The sequence below is a fragment of the Mandrillus leucophaeus genome, unplaced genomic scaffold, assembly GCF_000951045.1.
Source record: "Mandrillus leucophaeus isolate KB7577 unplaced genomic scaffold, Mleu.le_1.0 Scaffold235, whole genome shotgun sequence".
Lineage (NCBI taxonomy): Eukaryota > Metazoa > Chordata > Mammalia > Primates > Cercopithecidae > Mandrillus > Mandrillus leucophaeus.
The window spans coordinates 4,374,913-4,395,439 of record NW_012102421.1 but is presented as its reverse complement, the minus strand read 5'-3'; the positions used below and the strand labels follow the sequence as shown (position 1 = coordinate 4,395,439).

General features: G+C 36.7%; 1 protein-coding gene across 2 annotated transcripts in view; it reads left to right on the top strand.

The window, feature by feature from the left end:
• WDR63 (WD repeat domain 63) overlaps positions 1-20,527 on the top strand; it is a 74,899-nt gene that overhangs the window by 39,408 nt on the left and 14,964 nt on the right. For both annotated transcript variants that reach the window (XM_011982125.1, XM_011982123.1), the window contains 4 exons: positions 3,000-3,073; positions 8,420-8,564; positions 10,385-10,472; positions 17,765-17,895. In XM_011982125.1, coding sequence (XP_011837515.1) covers positions 3,000-3,073; positions 8,420-8,564; positions 10,385-10,472; positions 17,765-17,895 — 438 coding nt within the window. The remainder of the gene's footprint in view (positions 1-2,999; positions 3,074-8,419; positions 8,565-10,384; positions 10,473-17,764; positions 17,896-20,527) is intronic.

Here is a 20,527-nt window from a genome sequence, read left to right as displayed (position 1 = left end):
GTGGCGGACTCCTGTAGTCCCAGCGACTCGGGAGGCTGAGGCGGGAGAATGGCGTGAACCCAGGAGGTGGAGCTTGCAGTGAGCCGAGATTGCAGCACTGCACTCCAGCCTGGGCAGCGGAGCCAGACTCCAGACTCCGTCTCAAAAAAAAAAAAAAGAAAAAGAAAAAAAAAAAGAAAACAAAAGAAAATAACAAATCATATAAAAATATAGTAAATCAAAATAGAATATCAGACTCTGGAATGAAGATAGTTTTCAAAGATAATTAATGTTGAAAGAAATCAGAAAGGAATGATTGACAGATTCAAAATGTACAAATATAAATTTCTAAGTTAAAAAATAATGAGAGGCCGGGCATGGTGGCTCATCCACGCCTATAATCCCAACACTGGGAGGCTGAGGCAGGAGGATGACTTGGAGTTTAAGACCAGCCTGGGCAACATGGCTAAACCCCATCTCTAAGTGAAAAAAAAAAAAAAAAATTAAATAATGAGAGGGATAAAGAGAGGTTAATTAATGGGTGTACAAATATACAGTTAGATAGAAGAAATAAGACCCAGTGTTTGATAGATTAGTAGGGTGACCATAATTAACAATAATCTATTATATATTACAAAATAGCTAAAAGAGAATAATTTGATTGTTCCTAGTAAAAGAAAAAAAATATTAATAATTAAGGTAATGGATAGGCCAAATACCCTGATTTCATCTTTAAACATTTTATGAATGTATCAGTATATCATATATACCCCCAAAATATGTCCATCTGCTATACATCAATAAAAAATAAAAAGTAAAGAACAAATAACAAAATGGAGGAAAATATTTGTACCAAATATGGTACAAATAACAAAATGGAGGAAAATATTTGTACCAAATATGGTAAATATAAAAATTTTTGATAAATAAGCAAAAGACTTACCAAATAAAACAATAAATCAACATGAAAATCATTCAGCCATTCTAATATCAAAGAAATTAATAGTAAGGCAATAATAATGTGCCATTTTGGATTTATTTAATTTTTAAATGAAAAATTTGATTAATATATTAAAAAAGAATAAAGTGGTGAAACCAGAACACATTGCTGATTTCAACATAAAACTTTTGGAATGCAGTTAGTCATTAAGGTGGTTCTTAAGTCATCCAGATTTTCAAATTGTTTGACCAGTAATTCCAGTTTTAGAGAATTCATACTAAGAAATGATCCAATTTGTATATCTAGATACAAAATTATATGCATACCTTGAAAAATCATGTCAAAGTGTTTCCATGAAAGAAGACTGGAAGAGATTGTAAGGCAGAATTATATATGATTCTAAAATATTCTGTTTTCCAAACTTCTATAATACTGTTATGTTTTTGGAGTTTTAGTCATTAAAACATAAAACCCCAGAGCAAGCACATCTCTGGGGTCTCTGACTTCGTTATAGCAGAAAAGCCTCAGTAGAGAGAGAGGTAACACCATGCAGGTTCTGGAATGAGTGGAAGTTGGTAGTTCAGGCCACAGAGATGTCCATCAGGTTTGTGGTTGCCTGGCTTCTGGATGCCTGCAGACATGACCTGGGCACCAGCTATACCTTCCCCACCCCTGTTTTTACCTAATTTCACTTGCTGCTAGAAGCCCCACCTCTGTTTATTATTTTGCTCATCAGCTTTATCAGGAGGTTAGAGCACTGGGGAAAGTCATGTGTTTCCCTCTCAATTCCAGAGTGGCATCTTCACAGGTTGTCTCAAAGCCTGCTGCCTTCTTTGAGAGCTAGTGGGTTGGAATTTTGGACCTTCTAGGACCTGAGGAACCATAAACCCTCCTGTGAATCCTCTGTGTGCATGCAGTTATGCCCGTAATTATAAAAAAGTCAGGTCTTACAACAGTCATGGCACACTTTTATTTGGTGTCTCATTTAACATTTAGCCTCTTTCCCATTGATCTTACCTGCTTAGCAACCTCATAAAAGCACCTATGTTCTACTGTACGATTCAGTGAAAAATTGTCAGAGCCTACATTTCTAATAATAATGGATAATGAAATGGTGGTATATCATCCGTATATTATAAAAGGATTAGAATAATTTATGAGGCCGGGCGCATGGCTCATGCCTGTAATCCCAGCACTTTCAGAGGCTGAGGTGGGTGGATCATTTGAGGCCAGGAGTTCCAAACTAGCCTGGCCAACATGGCGAAACCCTGTCTCTACTAAAAATACAAAAATTGGCTGGGTGTGGTGGGCACATGCTGGTAATCCCAGCTACTCAGGAGACTGATGCAGGAGAATCACTTGAACCTGGGAGGCTGAGGTTGCAGTGAGCTGAGATTGTGCCACTGCACTCCAGCCTGGGGCACAGAGTGAGATGCTTTCTGAAAATAATACTGTATAGTTAGATATATATATATATATATATAAAATTTATGAATATACAGGTAAATGTTCAAATTATGTGAAGTGAAAAATCTCAGTATAAAAATTTATATGCATTCTAATTACAACTATGTAAAAATGTTTCTGTGACAAAAGACTAGACGAGAATATATTGCAGAACAGTATTTAATTTTAAAAACTATTTCCCAAACTTCTGAGATAGTAGTATGTTCTTTTTTTTTTTTTTTTTTTTTTTGATACAGAGTCTTGCTCTGTTGCCCAGGCTGGAGTGCAGTGGCGCGATCTCGGCTTACTACAAGCTCTGCCTCCCTGGTTCATGCCATTCTCCTGCCTCAGCCTCCTAAGTAGCTGGGACTCCAGGCACCTGCCACCACACCCGGCTAATTTTTTGCGTTTTTAGTAGAAACGGGTTTCACCATGTTAGCCAGGATGGTCTCGATCTCCTGACCTCGTGATCCACCCCGCCACAGCCTCCCAGAATACTGGGATTACAGGCATGAGCCGCCAAGCCCGGCCAGTATGTTCTTTTATTAACATTTAAAACAAAAAAGAGAAGAATTTAAAAGGTAAATAGCTATGAGAAAAACAATTTTATTTCTCTTTCATGTTTGAAAAATAGATTAACAGAATGGGCTCCGTCTTTGAGAATCGAAGTGGAATATGCTGTCAACTTGTTACATGTTCAGCAGATTGGTAAGTCTTGTTTCAAACATTTCCTTTTTTTTTTTTTTTTTTTTTGAGACAGAGTCTCTCTGTCTCCCAGGCTGGAGTGCAGTGGCCGGATCTCAGCTCACTGCAAGCTCCGCCTCCCGGGTTTACGCCATTCTCCTGCCTCAGCCTCCCGAGTAACTGAGACTACAGGCGCCCACTTCCCCTGGCTAGTTTTTTGTGTTTTTTAGTAGAGACGGGGTTTCACCGTGTTAGCCAGGATGGTCTCGATCTCCTGACCTCGTGATCCGCCCGTTTCGGCCACTCAAAGTGCTGGGATTACAGGCTTGAGCCACCGCGCCCGGCCCAAACATTTCCTAATGTGTTTTCATACATGTTGTTTTTTCTTAGGTGCTCCTAAAATCAGTGTCGTCTTCTCCTTAATATTTATTGTAGCAATTAAATCTAATATAACAAAATGAAAGAATGTTATGGATTGTTGCTGGCTTAAAAATTGTTTTATAGAGGTAAATATGTTATGTAAAGAAGAATTAACTAAGCTTTGTGGTTGATAATGTTGTATAGTATTATCCATAGTTCTCCTTCTTCACATTCTCATATTTGTAAATTTGTAATATATGTTATTTATATTCAATTTTATCTAGGAATTTTGAAGATTACAACATTTAATTGGGAAAGCTTCTTTTTAAAAGTAGAAAAGTTTTTACATTTTTATTGTATATTTATAAAAAGTGTTCTTACAAACAACTCGGTAGCTACGTTGAAGAAGATTTACTTAAATAAAATTACATCTCCCAGTTTATAGAACTAAGAATTCAAAATGAAACAGGAAATATGAAGAATAATATCATTTATCTAGCATCCAAATACTGGACAAACTTTCCCATTCCAAACAGCTTTGACTCCAGTGGAAACAACGATATCATATGCCACAGAAGTAGTTGTGGAGTGATGGGAGAAGGAACAAGTGATGTTAGCAGCAGCCACGGGCCAGGGATGTGGGAGACGTGATTAATCCTGTGAGCACGTATTGGGGAAGATTCTGTGACAACAGGCAATGAGAACTTACTGTGGCTAACTTAAGGGAAAGAAATAAGTTTATTGGAAATAAATGTATTGCATATTTATGCCAATACTCTACTGGGTGCTTTAATAGGTTAACTATCTTTATATTTGCAACAACCCTGAAAAATATTTACAGATAGAAAACATGAGGAGTGATATTGCGCCATTGCACTCCAGCCTGGGCAACAAGAGCAAAACTCTGTCTCAAAAAAAGAAAAAGGAAAAGAAAACATGAGGCTCTGAAGGCAAATTCATATTCCACCTATAGCTGACTAAATATAGAGTGAGTTATACATAGCACTACTGAATGTCCTATATTGTAGCTAGTAAGTACTGACGTTCCTGAATCAAAGGAAGAACTGGCTTGGACCTTGAAAATAGCCCCAGAGATCTGGGTAGCAGGAACAAATGGCCAGCCCCTTTTCTCTGAATGAATCAGTGCCAATCGTTGTGTCCCGCTGCTCAAGATTCAAATTAACTGGAAGGGATCTGCCTGGCTCCCACTGTATCATGAACCCACCCCTTTAGCCAGGGAAGAAATGACAGAGCACCTTGAGTGACGATCCCAACCTGACTACATGTAATGGAGAACAGGGTGGTTCCCCAAAGAACCACTAGAATGCACCGTCTCTACTAAAAATACAAAAAATTAGCTGGGCGTGGTGGTACATGCCTGTATTCCCAGCTACTCGGGAGGCTGAGGCAGGAGAATCATTTGAACCCAGGAGGTGGAGGTTTCAGTGAGCCGAGATCAAGCCACTGCACTCCAGCCTGGGCGACAGAGCGAGATTCTGTCTCAAAAAAAAAAAAAAAGAAAGAAAGAAAGAAAAGAAAAGAAAAGGGGGAAGTTGTCCCCGAGGCAAAGACAATACATCACCCATAGGGCCATATGATATATCATGGAACAATTAAATTATATTATATTATGATTTCATAGGGAAACACTTGTGCTATAATGTTGATTGTAAACAACAGAATGTAAAGCTATACTAGGAGAACATTTAAAAACATATTGACATAGGTCCTGAGTTGTTTCTTTATAATGATGGCTCTTGAGTTTGGAAGGAAGGAAGAAGGCTGGTTGATTAAATTATTATTTATATGATTATTTATATAAATATGGGGATATTCTGGAAACATTTCCTTCAAAAATTATTAAAGTAAAAAAATAAAGTTTGTGCTTTTAGAAAAGCTTTCAGTTACCTAGAAAACTCCATTAGTCCTAACCTTTATACTTCAGCCATGCTAAGAGTCTTATAACACAGAATATAACAAAATAAATTTCCATTAATGAAGAATGTGTAACTAATTTATATAGAAAGTTGAACTGATGCTGTCTGTATTTAGTAAAGTCATTTTATGAATGATGCTAATTAATGCTATAAGATTTAAGAAGTGCTATATCATTTTGAAGAACAATTTAAAACCAACTATAAGCATGTTTAAAAAGAGACCTTTTTTAAAAAATTTTTTTAAATTTTTTTTTTTTTTTTTGTCAGAGTCTCGCTCTGTTGCCAGGCTGGAGCACAGTGGGGTGATCTCAGCTCACTGCAACCTCCACCTTCTGGGTTCAAGCCATTCTCCTCCCTCAACCTCCCAAGTAGCTGGGACTACAGGTGCACGTCACCATGTCCAGCTAAGTTTTGTATTTTTAGTAGAGACAGGGTTTCATCATGTTGGCCAGGATGGTTTCGATCTCTTGACCTCGTAATCCGCCCGCCTTGGCCTCCCAAAGTGCTGGGATTACAGGCATGAACCACTGCCCGGCCAAAAACAGATCTTAATGTGTCACTTGTGGTGTTTTCTCAAGAATTCAATTTGACAATATAAAAATGATTAATATTTTTATTAATTTTAACCATTTATCCATTATTTAAATGAATAAATTATATTGATTAAATTATATTTAAAAATTTGTTAGTCTTCCTTGAGTTGCTATTTAATACTTTAACTTACACATCTAAGTTATTTAATAGATCTTAAATTTATTAATCAGATTATATATAACTTCAGTGATAGAAATTATAGAGCTAATATGGTATATTTTTAGCCATTTTCATTATATGTTTTCACATAAATGATACAAAGAATATAATTAATTTCACAGACTAGTATAATTAATATTAAATATACTTAATTAATACAAGTATCACTATAATGTGTTGTAGTTTCATTATCAGAAACATATTCCTCACAGGTTGGTTATGAAAATCAAATGAGATAGTGTATGTGAACATTCTTTATAATGTTTCACACATATACAGAGTATTATTTTTAGTGCACTCTGTATATGTGTGGAACTTCTAAAAAAATTTTTAAGATGTATTATCTCGTTTGACTTTTATAGTTAACCTGTGAGGAAGAAGGAATAAGGATAAATAACACTTGGCTTGTTGGGTGCCTACTGTATACAAAGCACATTATATCCAACTCTGTGTATGTTATTTTCACTACATCACTTTTAAGATTATGTGACTTTGATGAAACACCAAAAGTGCAAGCAACGAAAGAAAAAAATAGATAAATTGTACTTCATCAAAATTAAAACTTTTTGAGCTTCCAAAGTTACTACCAATAAATTGAAAAGACAACCACAGAATAGGAAAAAATATTTACAAATCATATATCTGATAAAAGACTTGTACCAGAATATATGAAAGAACTCTTACCATGCAACAATAAAAACCCAAATGACCCAATTAAAAAGTGAACAAAGGTTCTCAGTAGATATTTCCCCAAAGAAGATACACGAATGGTCAATAAGCACATAAAAACATGCTCAATATCATTAGTTATCAGGGGAATGCAAATAGTGAGACCTAGAATAGCCAAAACAATCTTGTCAAGGAAGAAAAAAGTTGGAGGACTCACACTTCCAAATTTCTAAACTTTCTACAAAGCTATAGTAGTAGAGACAGATGTACTAGAACTAGCATAAGGATAGATACATAGATCAAGGAAAAAGACCTGAGAGTCCAGAAATGAACCCATACATCTTTGGCCAACTGATTTTCAACAAGGACGCCAAGACAATTCAATGCATAAAGAATAATCTTTTCAACAAATGATGCTGGGACCACTGGATATCCACGTGCAAAATATAAAGTTGGATTCCTATCTCATCCCATATACAAACGTATAAAATGGAATAATGATCTAAACGTAAGAGCTAAAACTAGAAAACTCTTAGAAGAAAACATAGTCACATATCTTCATGACTTTGAATTGAGGGGTGATTTCTTAGATATTACAACAAAAGCACAAAAAGAACCCAAACTACCTTTGATGAAATACAATTTTATACCCACTACAATGACTATAATCAAAAGACCAAAAGCAACAAGTGTTGGTGAACCTGCGGAGATGTGGATAAATTGGAGTGATTACACATTGCTGATAGAATGTAAAAATGGTGCAGTTGCTTTGGAAAACAATCTGGCAGTTCCTCAAAAGATTAAACACAGAGTTATCATTTAACCCAGCAATTCCAGTCTTAGATACACCCAAGAGAAATGCAAACATACACAAATGTTCACTGGCAGCATTTATAATAGACAAAAAGCTGTGGTGGGGGTGTGTGGAATTCAAATTTATTTATCAAATGTACTGATGAATGGATACATAAAATGTAGTATATCCATACAATGGAATATTCATCAGTAAGGAGGAATGAAGTCCTGATAGCTGCCAGCCACAACACGAATGAGCCTTAAAAACATGCTCAGGGAAAAATGGCAGTCACAAAAGACCGTATATGATTCAATGTATGAAATGTCCAGCATAGTAAAATCTATAGAGCTAAGAAGCAGATCAGTGGTTGTCTAGGACTGGTGGGATGGCTTGGTAAAAACTGCTAATAGGAAGTGACTGCTAATCTGCGTGAGGTTTTTTGGTGAGGTGGGAGAGCATGACGAAAATCTTCTAAAATTGATTGTGGTGATGGCTTCCCAATTCTGTGAATATATTGAAAACCATTGAATTATACACTTTAATTGGATGAATGTTGTAGTATATGATTTATATCTAAATAAAACTTGTATTTTTAAAAGATTGCGTCAATTTCAAACTCAATTCTTATGTATGTTATTAGTCCCAAGATGAGGGAGGCTGAAAACAACCCAACAAACAGTTTAATTCTCTAAAATATGAAGTACAAAGCTGTCTCAGTTCATAAAAATCTTAGTTTCAGATACATTAAAATATAGCCATGGTCACAATGCTAATATGTAGCAGCATTAATGGTAGTCCTGAGGCTGCACCTCTTGTTTATACTTAATAAAAATATATATATAAACTTTTTTTTAGCACAATATGTTTTTGGGATATTAGACCACAGAAACCTTTCACCCCCCAAACAACAGAGAAAAAGAAGGAAGAAAGTATTGAAATTCCTTTTGATGTGCCATCTACTTTTTTGCATCTAGATCTCTCCTGGAAACCTCTCACTAAGGTAAGTAATGTGGGGTTTAGTCCATCCTGTTTGCGTAATATGCTATTTACTTTGCATTCATAGACATACATACACACACACACTCTCTGAAAGTAGAGCAGCTCAAATTAACACAAGACTGTACAATTTGTGTTTATTCAACCAATAAATTCCTTGATTGAGAGGACTTTTAGTTTTACTTTATTTTTAATTGATACATGTTTTTGTATATATTGCATAATGATTTACATAGATTTACTTCTAAAAGTTGACAGTGAAGAAGTATATGGTTGTGGGCGTAGCTGATGTTTGTGATATACAGAAAAAGGGAACAGAAAAACATTTCAGTCATTCTAACTGTGCCAATAACAATGATAGGTTTCAGAGTTCCTGGGAAAACTTCAAGCTCTCATTATTTTTTAATTATTATTTTTGGATTCAGGGGGTACACGTGCAGGTTTGTCCCATGGTCATATTGTATAATGCTGGGGTTTGGGCTTCTGTTGAACCCATCACCCAAGTAATGAACATAGTACCCAATAGGTAGTTTTTCAACCCTTGTCCCCCTTTCTTCCCTCCCCCCTACAAGTTATTTTGATGTCTCTTTAGATCCAGGCAGAAATCAAAATCATCATGAACTCAAGATCGATATTTCATATATAAACAAGCCACAATTTCCAAATGGTTTGTGTAATAATTATTCAATTGCATGTCAGTTGCCTGAAACTTGGTTGGTACTCAAGTTAGCTCAGAAAAGCTAGTTTTCCTCCCCACTGTAGTCAAAATTCTGCATATTTTGCCTATCAATAGAAGGAACTGATATTGTTCCTTCTGTATGTTTTTGGGATATTAGACCACAGAAAGCTTGATAATACCTATGCCCAAACAAAACTGAAAATTAACTGAATGAGAAGTTGTTTGTATTTATCTCACATGGCAGAGCTTTAAGAAAAGCAGTTTTAATTTGAGAAAAATATGGCTATGGACAAGATGTGTGTGGAAAATATAAACAGACTTCAAACTTAATGGCTCTCTTTCTTTAGAATGTCTAGTTTTAATTTTAAACTTAATACTTTTCTTCTGATTTATAAATATCACAAGAATTATATTATTTTGTATTTGCTCCCAATGGAAGAGAGAACATGGAGGAATAAGAATATTGCTGAGATAATTGGGAAAGAATTGGAAAGAGAAGATTATAAATTTGGGGGAATGGGGGTAGGATCTACTGAGCTATGAATCGTTCAAACAAACAACCCCAAACTCATCTAAGAATAATTGCATAGCATGTGGACAAACATCCTGAAGCAAAAGAGGCTGAGGGAGCTGTAAGGGAAAACTGTGAAGTGTGACAGTTGCTCTTTCCAGCCACCAGGATGCAGTGCAGGCCCAGGGCCTTCTGGAACTCCAGTGCATGTGTGCTTGGGAGGACTTGGAGGTGGCCAAGCAGATGCCAGGTCCCTGCACAACTTTCTGGAGTCTCATTTAACTGAAAGATTTAGGGAACGGGGTAACAAGTTATTATTTTATAGTAAGACTACTAAGGATGTATTATGGAATACAATACAAGACATTTTTCAGAAAGAAAATGACACATGAGAATTTGGGATGTGGAAATGTGTCCTCAGACCAGCTCCTTTCTGTAGCTGGGTTTAGAAGTGTGGTTTAGGTGCATTCCATGGAGAAAAGAAACTAGAAACTTGAGGGAGGAAAGGGAAGGAAGAAAAAAAAGGCGGTGGGTTTCCTTCAATATGGGAGCAGAAGGGAAAGGCAAGAATAAATTACCCAAGGATAATTTCAGGATATGTGGAAATAATCTTTGCTATATGTTCTCCCAAAAGTTAAGGCTGTCCAAGGGTGAAACAAGTTTAGACCACTGTCCAACCAAGATAAGCCTGAATGAAGACCATCTTCTTTGCAAAACACAAGGTAACTGCTTTTGCTTATTTAAAAAAACAAAAACATTTACTAGTTTGAGTGTTAGTAGCTGATTATGACTAACGTGAGTTACTCGCTAGGATAGTCTAATTTGTAAAAAGAATACAGAAAATCAAACCTTCAAATGTGGAACTTTATAATGGCAATAATAGCTATTGCCAACGCATTAAAATCGCCTATACACAAAAAAGATTCAGTTCATTTCAGCTTCTCAAATATTTATTGAGCACATTTATGTGTCTTCAGAAACTCATTACATTAAAAGAAAATGAAGCCCACTTAATGAATATGTTATATGCTCAAAGAGTAATGCTATAAGATGGAACACATCTGAAATCTAACAAAATAAGTTATGAAGTATCAAGAAACAAATTACCATTCTCAATTAGAATATAATTTTTAAAAATAATATTTATACGGCACCAAGGTAAAACTGAATAAAGAAAGAAAACTGACTTTTAAATCTATCTCAACTCAACCCACACATCTTTGTTGAAGTAATTGAAGGGCGCACATATAAGCTGTCAAAACTATTAAGATAAAGGTATGCATGAATATCGCACCTGGAGAGCAATGCATAATGAAAATGTTCGAGAATAACTAGCAATTGAAATATTTCCCAAACATTTGCCTTATCAAAAGGATTTCCATTTACAAATTTTTCAATGTTCCGTTAAATGATAGGATATCTAAGAAAAACATGTTACACATACCTAATGCCCAGCTTGAGCAAAATTTCACTTTGAAGTCATGTGTTTTATTGATATAACCCAAAACCTCATGCTAAAAAAAATTGAATCACTAAACTTTTATAGACATTTTCAAAGCATTATTAAAACATTGAATGCTGTTTCTCTATTAGGGTCTGCTTCATTCTTGAGGGAATCTAATGGGAGTTTTCTCCTTCTCCGCCTCTCCTCCTCTTCCTTCTTTTCCTACTCTTTTGTATTCAATCATTGGTTTTAATGTATTGCATTCCAGCCATGGTTCAGGTACCATGCTACTATTGCACATGCTTTCATTCATTTAACAGATATTTATGAATTGTTTACTTTGTGCTAGGCCCCAGGGGTATGATGGTGAGCAAAAACAGATGCTAATGATCACAACAATCTACAAGCTGGGAATTTTCATTACCATTTTATAATTAAGAAAACCAAGGCTGAGAGAGAGGTTAATGTAACTTGTAAAAAGATAACTTTATTAAGTGTCCTAGTATTATTTTTTAACCTAATGAAAACAGGTGGCCCAGAGGATGTGACTACCTTTATCCAGTTTATAAGAAGGATATCATTACCTCTTTTAAAGTGTGAGGGGTTTTTATTCATTTTTAACAACCACACTGAGGTATAATTGACATACAATGAACTGCATGTTGTCAAAGTGTTCAATTTGATATGTTTTGACATATGTACACACATGTGAAACCATCAACATAATCAAGATAATGAACATATTCACCATTCCCAAAAGTTTATTCACAGAGGAATTCCCTTTGGGATGCTTCCCTCCAGCACCTCCCTCACTCCCAGGCCACAACGGATCTACTTTCTGTCACTATACATTAGTTTTCATTATCTAGAATTTTATGTAAATCATACAGTATATACTTTTTTTTTTTAAGAGATGGAGGCTCACTCTGTCACCCAGGCTGGCGTGCAGGGCCATAATCATAGTTCACTGCAGCCTCTAACTCCTGGGCTCAAGCGATCCTCCTGTCTTAGCCTCCTGAGTAGCCAGGACTACAAGCATGCACCACCATATGCAGCAATCTGGCTTCTTTTAATTAGCATGATTATTTTAGAATTAATTCATGTTGTCTGAATGAATCCTTTTTATTACAGAGTGGCATTTCATTGTATGGATCACAACAGTTGTTTATCCATTCACATGTTGATGAACATTTGAATTTTTAGTTTAGGCCTATTACAAATAAAGCTTCTACAAACATTCACATACAAGTCTTTGTATAGAGATATGCCTTCATACTTTCCTGGGTACATCCCTAGGAATAGAATGGTTGTATTATATGGCAGGTATATGTTTTACTTTTTCAGAAACTGCCAAAGCATTTTCCAGTTTTACCAGTTTACATTCCCACTAGCAATGTATGGAGAGTTCCATTTTCTCCACATCCTTGCCAACAGTTGATATGGTTAATCCTTTTAACCATTCTAAAATATACATAGTCAGATCTCATTTACACTTAACTAATGACTTAAGTTGTCAAGCAGATTTTCACGTTTTTTTGCCACCCGTATATCTTCCCTAGTTAAGTGTCTGTTCAAATATTTTGCCCATTTATCAGTTGGGTTGTTTGTTTAATTTTTATTTTTGAGACAGAGTCTTTCTCTGCCGCCCAGGCTGGAGTGCAGTGGCACGATCTCGGCACACTGCAACCTCTGCCTCCGGGTTCAAGTGATTCTCATGCCTCAGCCAATTGAGCACCTGGGATTATAGGCATGTGCCACCATGCCCGGCTAATTTTTGTATTTTTAGTAGAGACAGGGTTTTGCTATGTTGGCCAGGCTGGTCTCGAACTCCTGTCCTCAAGCAATCTGCCCAAATCGGCCTCCCAAAGTGCTGGGATTATGAACGTGAGCCACGACATCTAGCCTGTTTGTTTTCTTATTATTGAAGTGTGAGAATTCTTAATATATTTTATATACTAGTTCTTTCTCAGGACCAGTGATATGTGATTTTTAAATATTTTCTCCAAGTCTGTGATTTGTTGTCTCATCTCTTAGCAGTCTTTTGAAAATCAGAAGTTTTTAATTTTGAGGAAGTCCAGTTTATCAATTTATTCTTTTATGGATCATGATTTTGGTGTTGAATTTAAGAAATGTTTGCCTATCCCACAGCTGACAATGTTTCTTCCCAATTTTTCTAGAAGTTTTGTGGTTTTATAGTTAGGACTATGATTTCTTTTGAGTTAATTTTTGTAATTGGTATATGTTATGGATCAAAGTTCATTTTTTTTGTATATGGTATTCCCACACTATTTGTTGAATACATCATCCTCTTTCTACTGAACTGCTTTGCACCTTTGTCAAAAAACACTTGTCCATATATATGTGAGTCTATTTCTAAACTCTATTCTGTTCCATTGACCTATCTTTAGAGCAATACCACACTGTTTTGATTATGCTAGCTTTATAATTTGTCTTGAAATTAGATAGTGTTAATTTTCCAACCTTTTTTTTTCAAAGTAGTTTTTGACTGTTGTAAGTTTTTTGCTTTTCCGTGTGAATTTTAGGAACAGCTTATTATGCATAAGAAGCTAGCTGTGATTTTAACTGGATTATATTGAATCTGTAGGTCAATATTATGAGAATTAGCATAAGAACTAACAAAATGAGTCTTTTAACCCATAAACACAGTATATCTCTTCATTTATTTAGGTCATTAATTTCTCAGAGATGTTTTATACTTTACAGTGTACAGGTCTTTCACCTCTTTTGACAGGTTTATTTCTATATTCTTCATATTTTTTGGTGCTCTTGTTAATGGTACTTAAAATTTTTTAATTTCCGATTGTTCATTGCCAGTGTATAAAATTACAATTTGTATCTTTTTTTTTTTTTTTTTTTTGGAGATGGAGTCTTGCTATATCACCTGGGCTAGAGTGCAGTAGTGTGATCTCGGCTCACTGCACCTCCACCTCCTGAGTTCAGGCGATTCTCCTGCCTCAGCCTCCCTAGTAGCTGGGACCATAGGCATGCGCCACCACACCAGGATAATTTTTGTATTTTTAGTAGAGATTGGGTTTCACCATGTTGACCAGGCTGGTCTTGAACTCCTGGCCTCAGGTGATCCACCTGCCTTGGCCTCCCAAAGTGCTGGGATTACAGGTGTGAGCCACCACGCCTGGCCTATAATTTATCTTTGAATATTAATTTTGTATCCTGAAATGTTGCTAAAATCTCTTACTAGTTATAGTGGCTTCTTTTAGACATATCGAGTTTTCTATATAAATAATAATGTCATTGCAAATAAAGACAGTTTTACTTCTTTTCCAATCTGGATGGTTATTTTTTTCTTACCTGATTGCACTGTGTAGAGCCTCCAGAATGTTAAATGAAGTGTGAGAGTGGACTTCCCTGTTTTGTTCCTGATCTTAGGGGGAAGGTCATTTTATGGCCATGATCTGCCTCCTGTGTAAATTGTCAGCTTTCAAGACTTTGAGATCAATTATGGTATTTTGAATTTCCTTTGATCACACTGCCAACTATCCACCCATTCTGGCCAGACTTGGCACTCTTAACTAGAATATACTCATAAGGTTCTTGATCACATTTTGATTCTTGATCCTGTACTGGTTTCTCCTTTGACTGTGTATCACAAGTCCTCACTATCCCATTTTCTCTTGAGGCCTGTTGAGACTTAATGTCAGTGTCTGGTACCCTGTCACTATCTAGTGGCCAGGGACCACCCACCCTTTATCTACCATTGTAGGTCCATGACAACCCATGCTCATCTAAGTGGTCACTTTAAGAAATTCTGTATTTATTCTGATAAGGAAACCCTTGCTCTAAATGCTTTTGGAATTCCTCTGTTGGAATAGCCTTTAGAGCCTGACATATATTCTTCTAAGCAATGTGGCATAGCAGCCACATTGGAGTTGATGGTCTGGGTTTAAATCCCAAACCCACAATGTATTATTTGACCAAGTCAAATTACCTTACCTCTCTGTACCTTAGTTGTTTTTTTGCTTTTAAATCCATGTGAAAATAGAGTGAGGAAGATTAGGGGAGTAAATAGTAAAGAGAACTACCTCATAGGATATTGTGAAGATGAAGTGAGTTATACATGAAGCTCTCAGAATAGCACATAGTCAATACACAGCAAATGTTGGCTACCATGTGTGAGACCTTGCTTAATCTCTTAATCTCTCTGAGATTAAATTACTTAATCTCTCTGAGCCTCAGTTTACTCATCCTTAGAGGAGGATCAATGCATAACCACCTTGGAAGTGCTTGTGAGGATTGAATGAAATGGTTCCTATAAAGCACACACTTTAGTGCCTGGCATGTAGTGAGCATTCAATAAATGTCAGTTGCTGTTATTATTACTATCTCAAAGGATGGGAAATCCATGACCTATGAGGATGATTTTGAATCTAAGTATCCAAAGTTATTCCTGTCAACTCTGAATAAACGTAGTTAATAACATTTTTCCCTGGCCTCATCTTCTTTGACTCTACCACAGCCATCCCCAGCCTTTTTGGCACTAGGGACCAGTTTTGTGGAAGACAATTTTTCCACTGGGTAGTAGGGGGAGGTGGGGGTGCAGGCATTAGATTCTCATAAGGAGCATGCAACCTAGATCCCTTGCATGTGCAGTTCACAATAAGGTTCGCGCTTCTGTGAGAATGTAATACTGCTGCTGTCTGACAGGACATACTGCTCAGGCAGTAATGCTCTCTCACCCACCTGCTGCTCATTTCCTGCTGTGCTGACCAGTTCCTACCAGGCCATGGACCAGTATCTGTGGCCCAGGGGCTGCAGACCCCTGCTCTACACATTAAATGCTATTAACTCAGCCCGTTTTCTTGGAGCTCACACTTCTCTTAGCATTTGTGATTTTCCTATCCTGCTACTTCTTCTGTTTTTCCTCCTCTATCTCCTTTCCTGGCTCTATTTCACCTTGCTGCCATCTACTCATGAATATACCTTGAACTTTAACTTCAGCTGTGTGCTTTCCTCATTGGTAACACAGTCTACCTGCACGGGTCTAACTTTTATCTCTGCCGAGAATTCTCCATCTGACACTTACTGTCTCCTGGGTTTGAACCCAGTCTACCCTATCCAAGTCAATGTGTCCAGAACAGGATTGATAACTTGAGTCATTCCTGATTCTCTTTTCAGGCCTCCACTTCCAGTCTCTCACTCAAGATAATCATGTTTTCCATTACATTTATCTCACCTTTGCCTCTTCCTTTTCATTATCAGTTGTAACCCTATAGATCAGGGTCTTGTCTCCCCTTGTGAGACCAGAAGGCTCCACACTTCTAATCTTATACCCCCTCATTTAACATTTTTAAGTACGGATTCTCAATGTATGTATATGTATTTATAAATGATATATATATTCTACTTCTCTAATATATTTGTGTACATGATTTAAAAAGAGAGGAACAGATACCGAATGAGAGTGAAGAATTTGAAATAAATATTTTAATGATTTTAATTGTATATATTAAATGGGTACAAAATGCCTTTTTGCTCTTCCTACATGTATTATAAATAATATCTTTTAATGAGAATACTGTGATTGAATATGCCCAGTCATGTTTGAAATTTTGGTTTACACTTTGTAGTACAGCTATTCAAAGATCTAGTTCGATGTTTGGCTCATTTTGATACTCGTTTTTGATGTCTGTCTTAGTGGGAAAAGATACCTCTCAAAACGTGTAGATCCCAAACAAAGAAAGTATTGGTTGACTATACCAACTAAATCATTTTTTAGTTTTGTCCAGAATTATGCTAAAGTTTTTTTTAATGTAATATGTCTTTTTAGTACAGCTGAAGTTTTATTCTCCTGTTTTAGTTTTCACTTGCCTGTTTGTTGGTTGGTTTCATGATTTTTTGTTTCCTCTTGGGTAATATAACTCAGAAGACATATTGAAGAAGTGTGATGAGAGGAGGGTTTTATGAGCATATATTTCTCTACCATCTTTCCCAGGAATTGAATATCATATTTTTGAAAAACTAGTAAGTTACCTGGAAAAATGTTTAGGACATAGCTTTAAGAGAATAGAAAAGCAGTACGTAAAACTGAAATAGTATATGATCCAATTTTCTTTTTTTAAAGTGGATTCACAAGAAAAGTCACAATACTTTAATATTATCTCTGGGAGACATAATAATGGATGATTTTGTTCTTTTACTCACGCCTTTCTCTGTTCTCCAAAGCTTAAATAAATAACATTTATTAATTTTAGATTACAAAAAGACTTTTAAAATAGAGTAGTATCAAATACTTTTAAAAAGAAATAGGTTGCTGATGATGTTTGGTTTCAGCCCCTGAATTAGCGATGCTCTTACACTATGTGCGTGTATAGCTAGAGCTATAATACGGTACAGTCATTGATGTTTGGTTTGGAACAAAAAAGGGTTCTTTTGCTAAATTAGAAATTTAAAAATGCTTGGACTTATGCCTACTACATTGGGAAAGGAATAGGGCAAATGTAGGTGGCAAGGGGCAGAAAATGTAAACTGTCTACATTTTAAAAGATATTTCACTATAAGTATGTACTCCTTCTACCCACACTCCTCTGGAAGACAAAATGTTAGCACAGAGCAAAACAGCGAAGGCAGAAGAAATGAACCCATACCATAATCTGGAAAGTGGGGTGGCCAATCTTCTCAAGCCAATAGATGACTTCTGCACAAAGTTCTTCGTGGGAACAGAGGTAAATTTGGATTATCTGCTTTTAAAATTAATACTTATTTATACTGAAATATATTATAACAATATCTGTTGTACATTTTTGCTATGTAAAGACATAAAAGTTATACCATTTTCATATTTTAATATGCTTGTTTGCATTAAATATTTTTAACTTTGATACCTCATAAATTCACCTTTAAAATGTTCCTGAACACATGTGGAAAAATCTGTAAAATTGCATACTTTTAAACTAATAATATATTGTTCTATCTATAAATATTCATCAAATACCTTTATCATTTGGAAGAAACCATAGTAAGTGTTAGAGATTTACTAAGAAACTATACTGCTTTGTTGGGCTAACACAATCTACGGAGATTGTGTTTACTGTCTTTTTACAAAAACAGTAAAAAACTCACGCAATTCAAAAGATAAATAACAATTGGATATGATAATGATAATGGCTCCCATTTTCTAAGGACATACTGTAATAATAACCAAAGTGAGCTCACGTTTACTGGACGTTTTCTATGTATCAGTGTCTGTGCCAAGTTATTTTCCAAATTATATCACATTTAATCCCAGTAATCCTGTAAGGTTGATATTATTATTGCCATTTTATAAATGAAGAACTGAGTCTCAGAACTTTATCTACAGTCATACAGAGGCAGAGATGCTCTTTTCACTCATGACTCTCATTCCCTGAAACACGGAGTATTTTTCCCAGGTCAAGTCACCATGGGAAGAGGTCATAGCTCAGTCTCACCAGAATGCAATCTACGTCCACCCTTTGGTATGAAGAGGAAAGTAATCAATTCCACAAGCTCCGGAGAACATGATTGCGTCTCAGGCATAGCACTGGGTGCGGGGATCAGAAGTGAATAGCATGGTCCCTCTCTCCTCAAGGCACTTTCTGCCTAGTCAAGGAGCAGACACATGTTAAACACCAACACCAGTCCAGAGGCCATTCCGATAGGAAGAAGGAGGTTGGGGAAGGTGACTCACAGGCTGGTTGGACGTTGGAGGTTGAGAAGGAATCTCAAAGATCGGGTTGAGAGTAGAATTTCAAGCAGAAATAACAGCCTGAACAATATTTTGGAGTTATGAAAGTCCAGGATTTGTCTGGAGATAGTGAAATAGTTTGGTGTGAGAGATAAAGGTATGTCTAGAATGCTTGGTTGGAATCCAATACTGAAGGGCCTTTCGTGCTGTGTTAGGTAATTTGAGTTTCATTTAGTAAGCAATGGGATACTACCAAATAAATATGTGCTTTATAACTTGGGTTTCACAGCAAAGTTTAAAAAATTGTTTTAATTGTGGTAAAATATATGTAACATAAAATTAATCATCTTAACCATTTTTAAATGTGCAATTCAGTGGTATTAAGAAACTCCTTTCCCAAAGGTCAATAATCTGTTGGAAAAGTACATTCGTATTGTACAGCCATCACCACCATCCATGTCCAGAGCTTTTCCTCATCCCAAACTGGGCCTCTGTACACACTAAACAATAACTCCCCCTTCCTTTCTTTCCCCATCCACCGGTAACCACCATCTACTTTCTGTATCTACAAATGTGACTATTCTAGATACCTCATGTAAGTGGAATTATACAATATTTGTCTTTTTGTGCACCAGAGTTTTTAAAGCAGGGGAATGACACCATCAGATCAGATTTAGAAAGATCAATGACTGCAAGATCTTAAAGCAGAAATTAAAGCATGACACCCCCTGCTCAAACTCTTCAGTGACAACTCAGTACAACATGAATAAAATCCAGACTCTTCACACCATGGCCTGTAAGATTTGTCCTCTGCCTATCTCTCTACCTCATCTGCACCAACCTCCCTCTCACTCACTGTGGCAGCTCTGCTTTTTACTTTTTTCTTTTTTTTGAGATGGCATCTCACTCTGTCACCCAGGCCAGAGTGCTGTGGCACTATCTCGGCTCATTGCAACCTCCACCTCCCAGGTTCAAGCAATTCTCCTCCCTCAGTCTCCCAAGCAGCTGGAATTACAGGTGTGTGCCACCACGGCCAGCTAATTTTTTCTGTATTTTTAGTAGAGACAGTGTTTCACCATGTTAGCCAGGCTGGTCTTGAACTCCTGACCTCAGATGATCCACTCGCCTTGGCCTCCCAAAGTGCTGGGATTGATTACAGGCGCAAGCCACCATGCCCAGCCTTTTTTTCTCATTCTCCTAATACAAACTCTTGCCTGCCTTTGGAGGCCTTGCCCGAATTGGAATTTCTTTACTCATCACTCGACAGATACTCACTATGCATTTAATATATGCCAGGCATTGTTTTTGACCCTGGGGATATAGCAGTGAACAAACAGACAAAATTCCCTGGCCTCGTGGGGTTGGCATTCCAGTGGAAGGTTCTGCCAACTTGTGATGCAGCTGATCCATCTACTTTGGATAGAGATCTTCAGGGAAGCCTCTCTAGGGTCTCGACTGGCTGGCATGGGGCGAGGGAAGGGAGTGGAACCCTGGAGGCAGAGAAGCCAGGCAGGCGGTGATTTCAGGTGGGCCAGCCCAGAAATGAAAAGGGCCTGAGCAGTGGGGCCAAGAATGTCAACACAGGGGTTGGGGAAGTGGAGTTGGGTAACAGAATTACAGAAGTGGCTAGAGAAGGATGTAAAGGTTTCCAG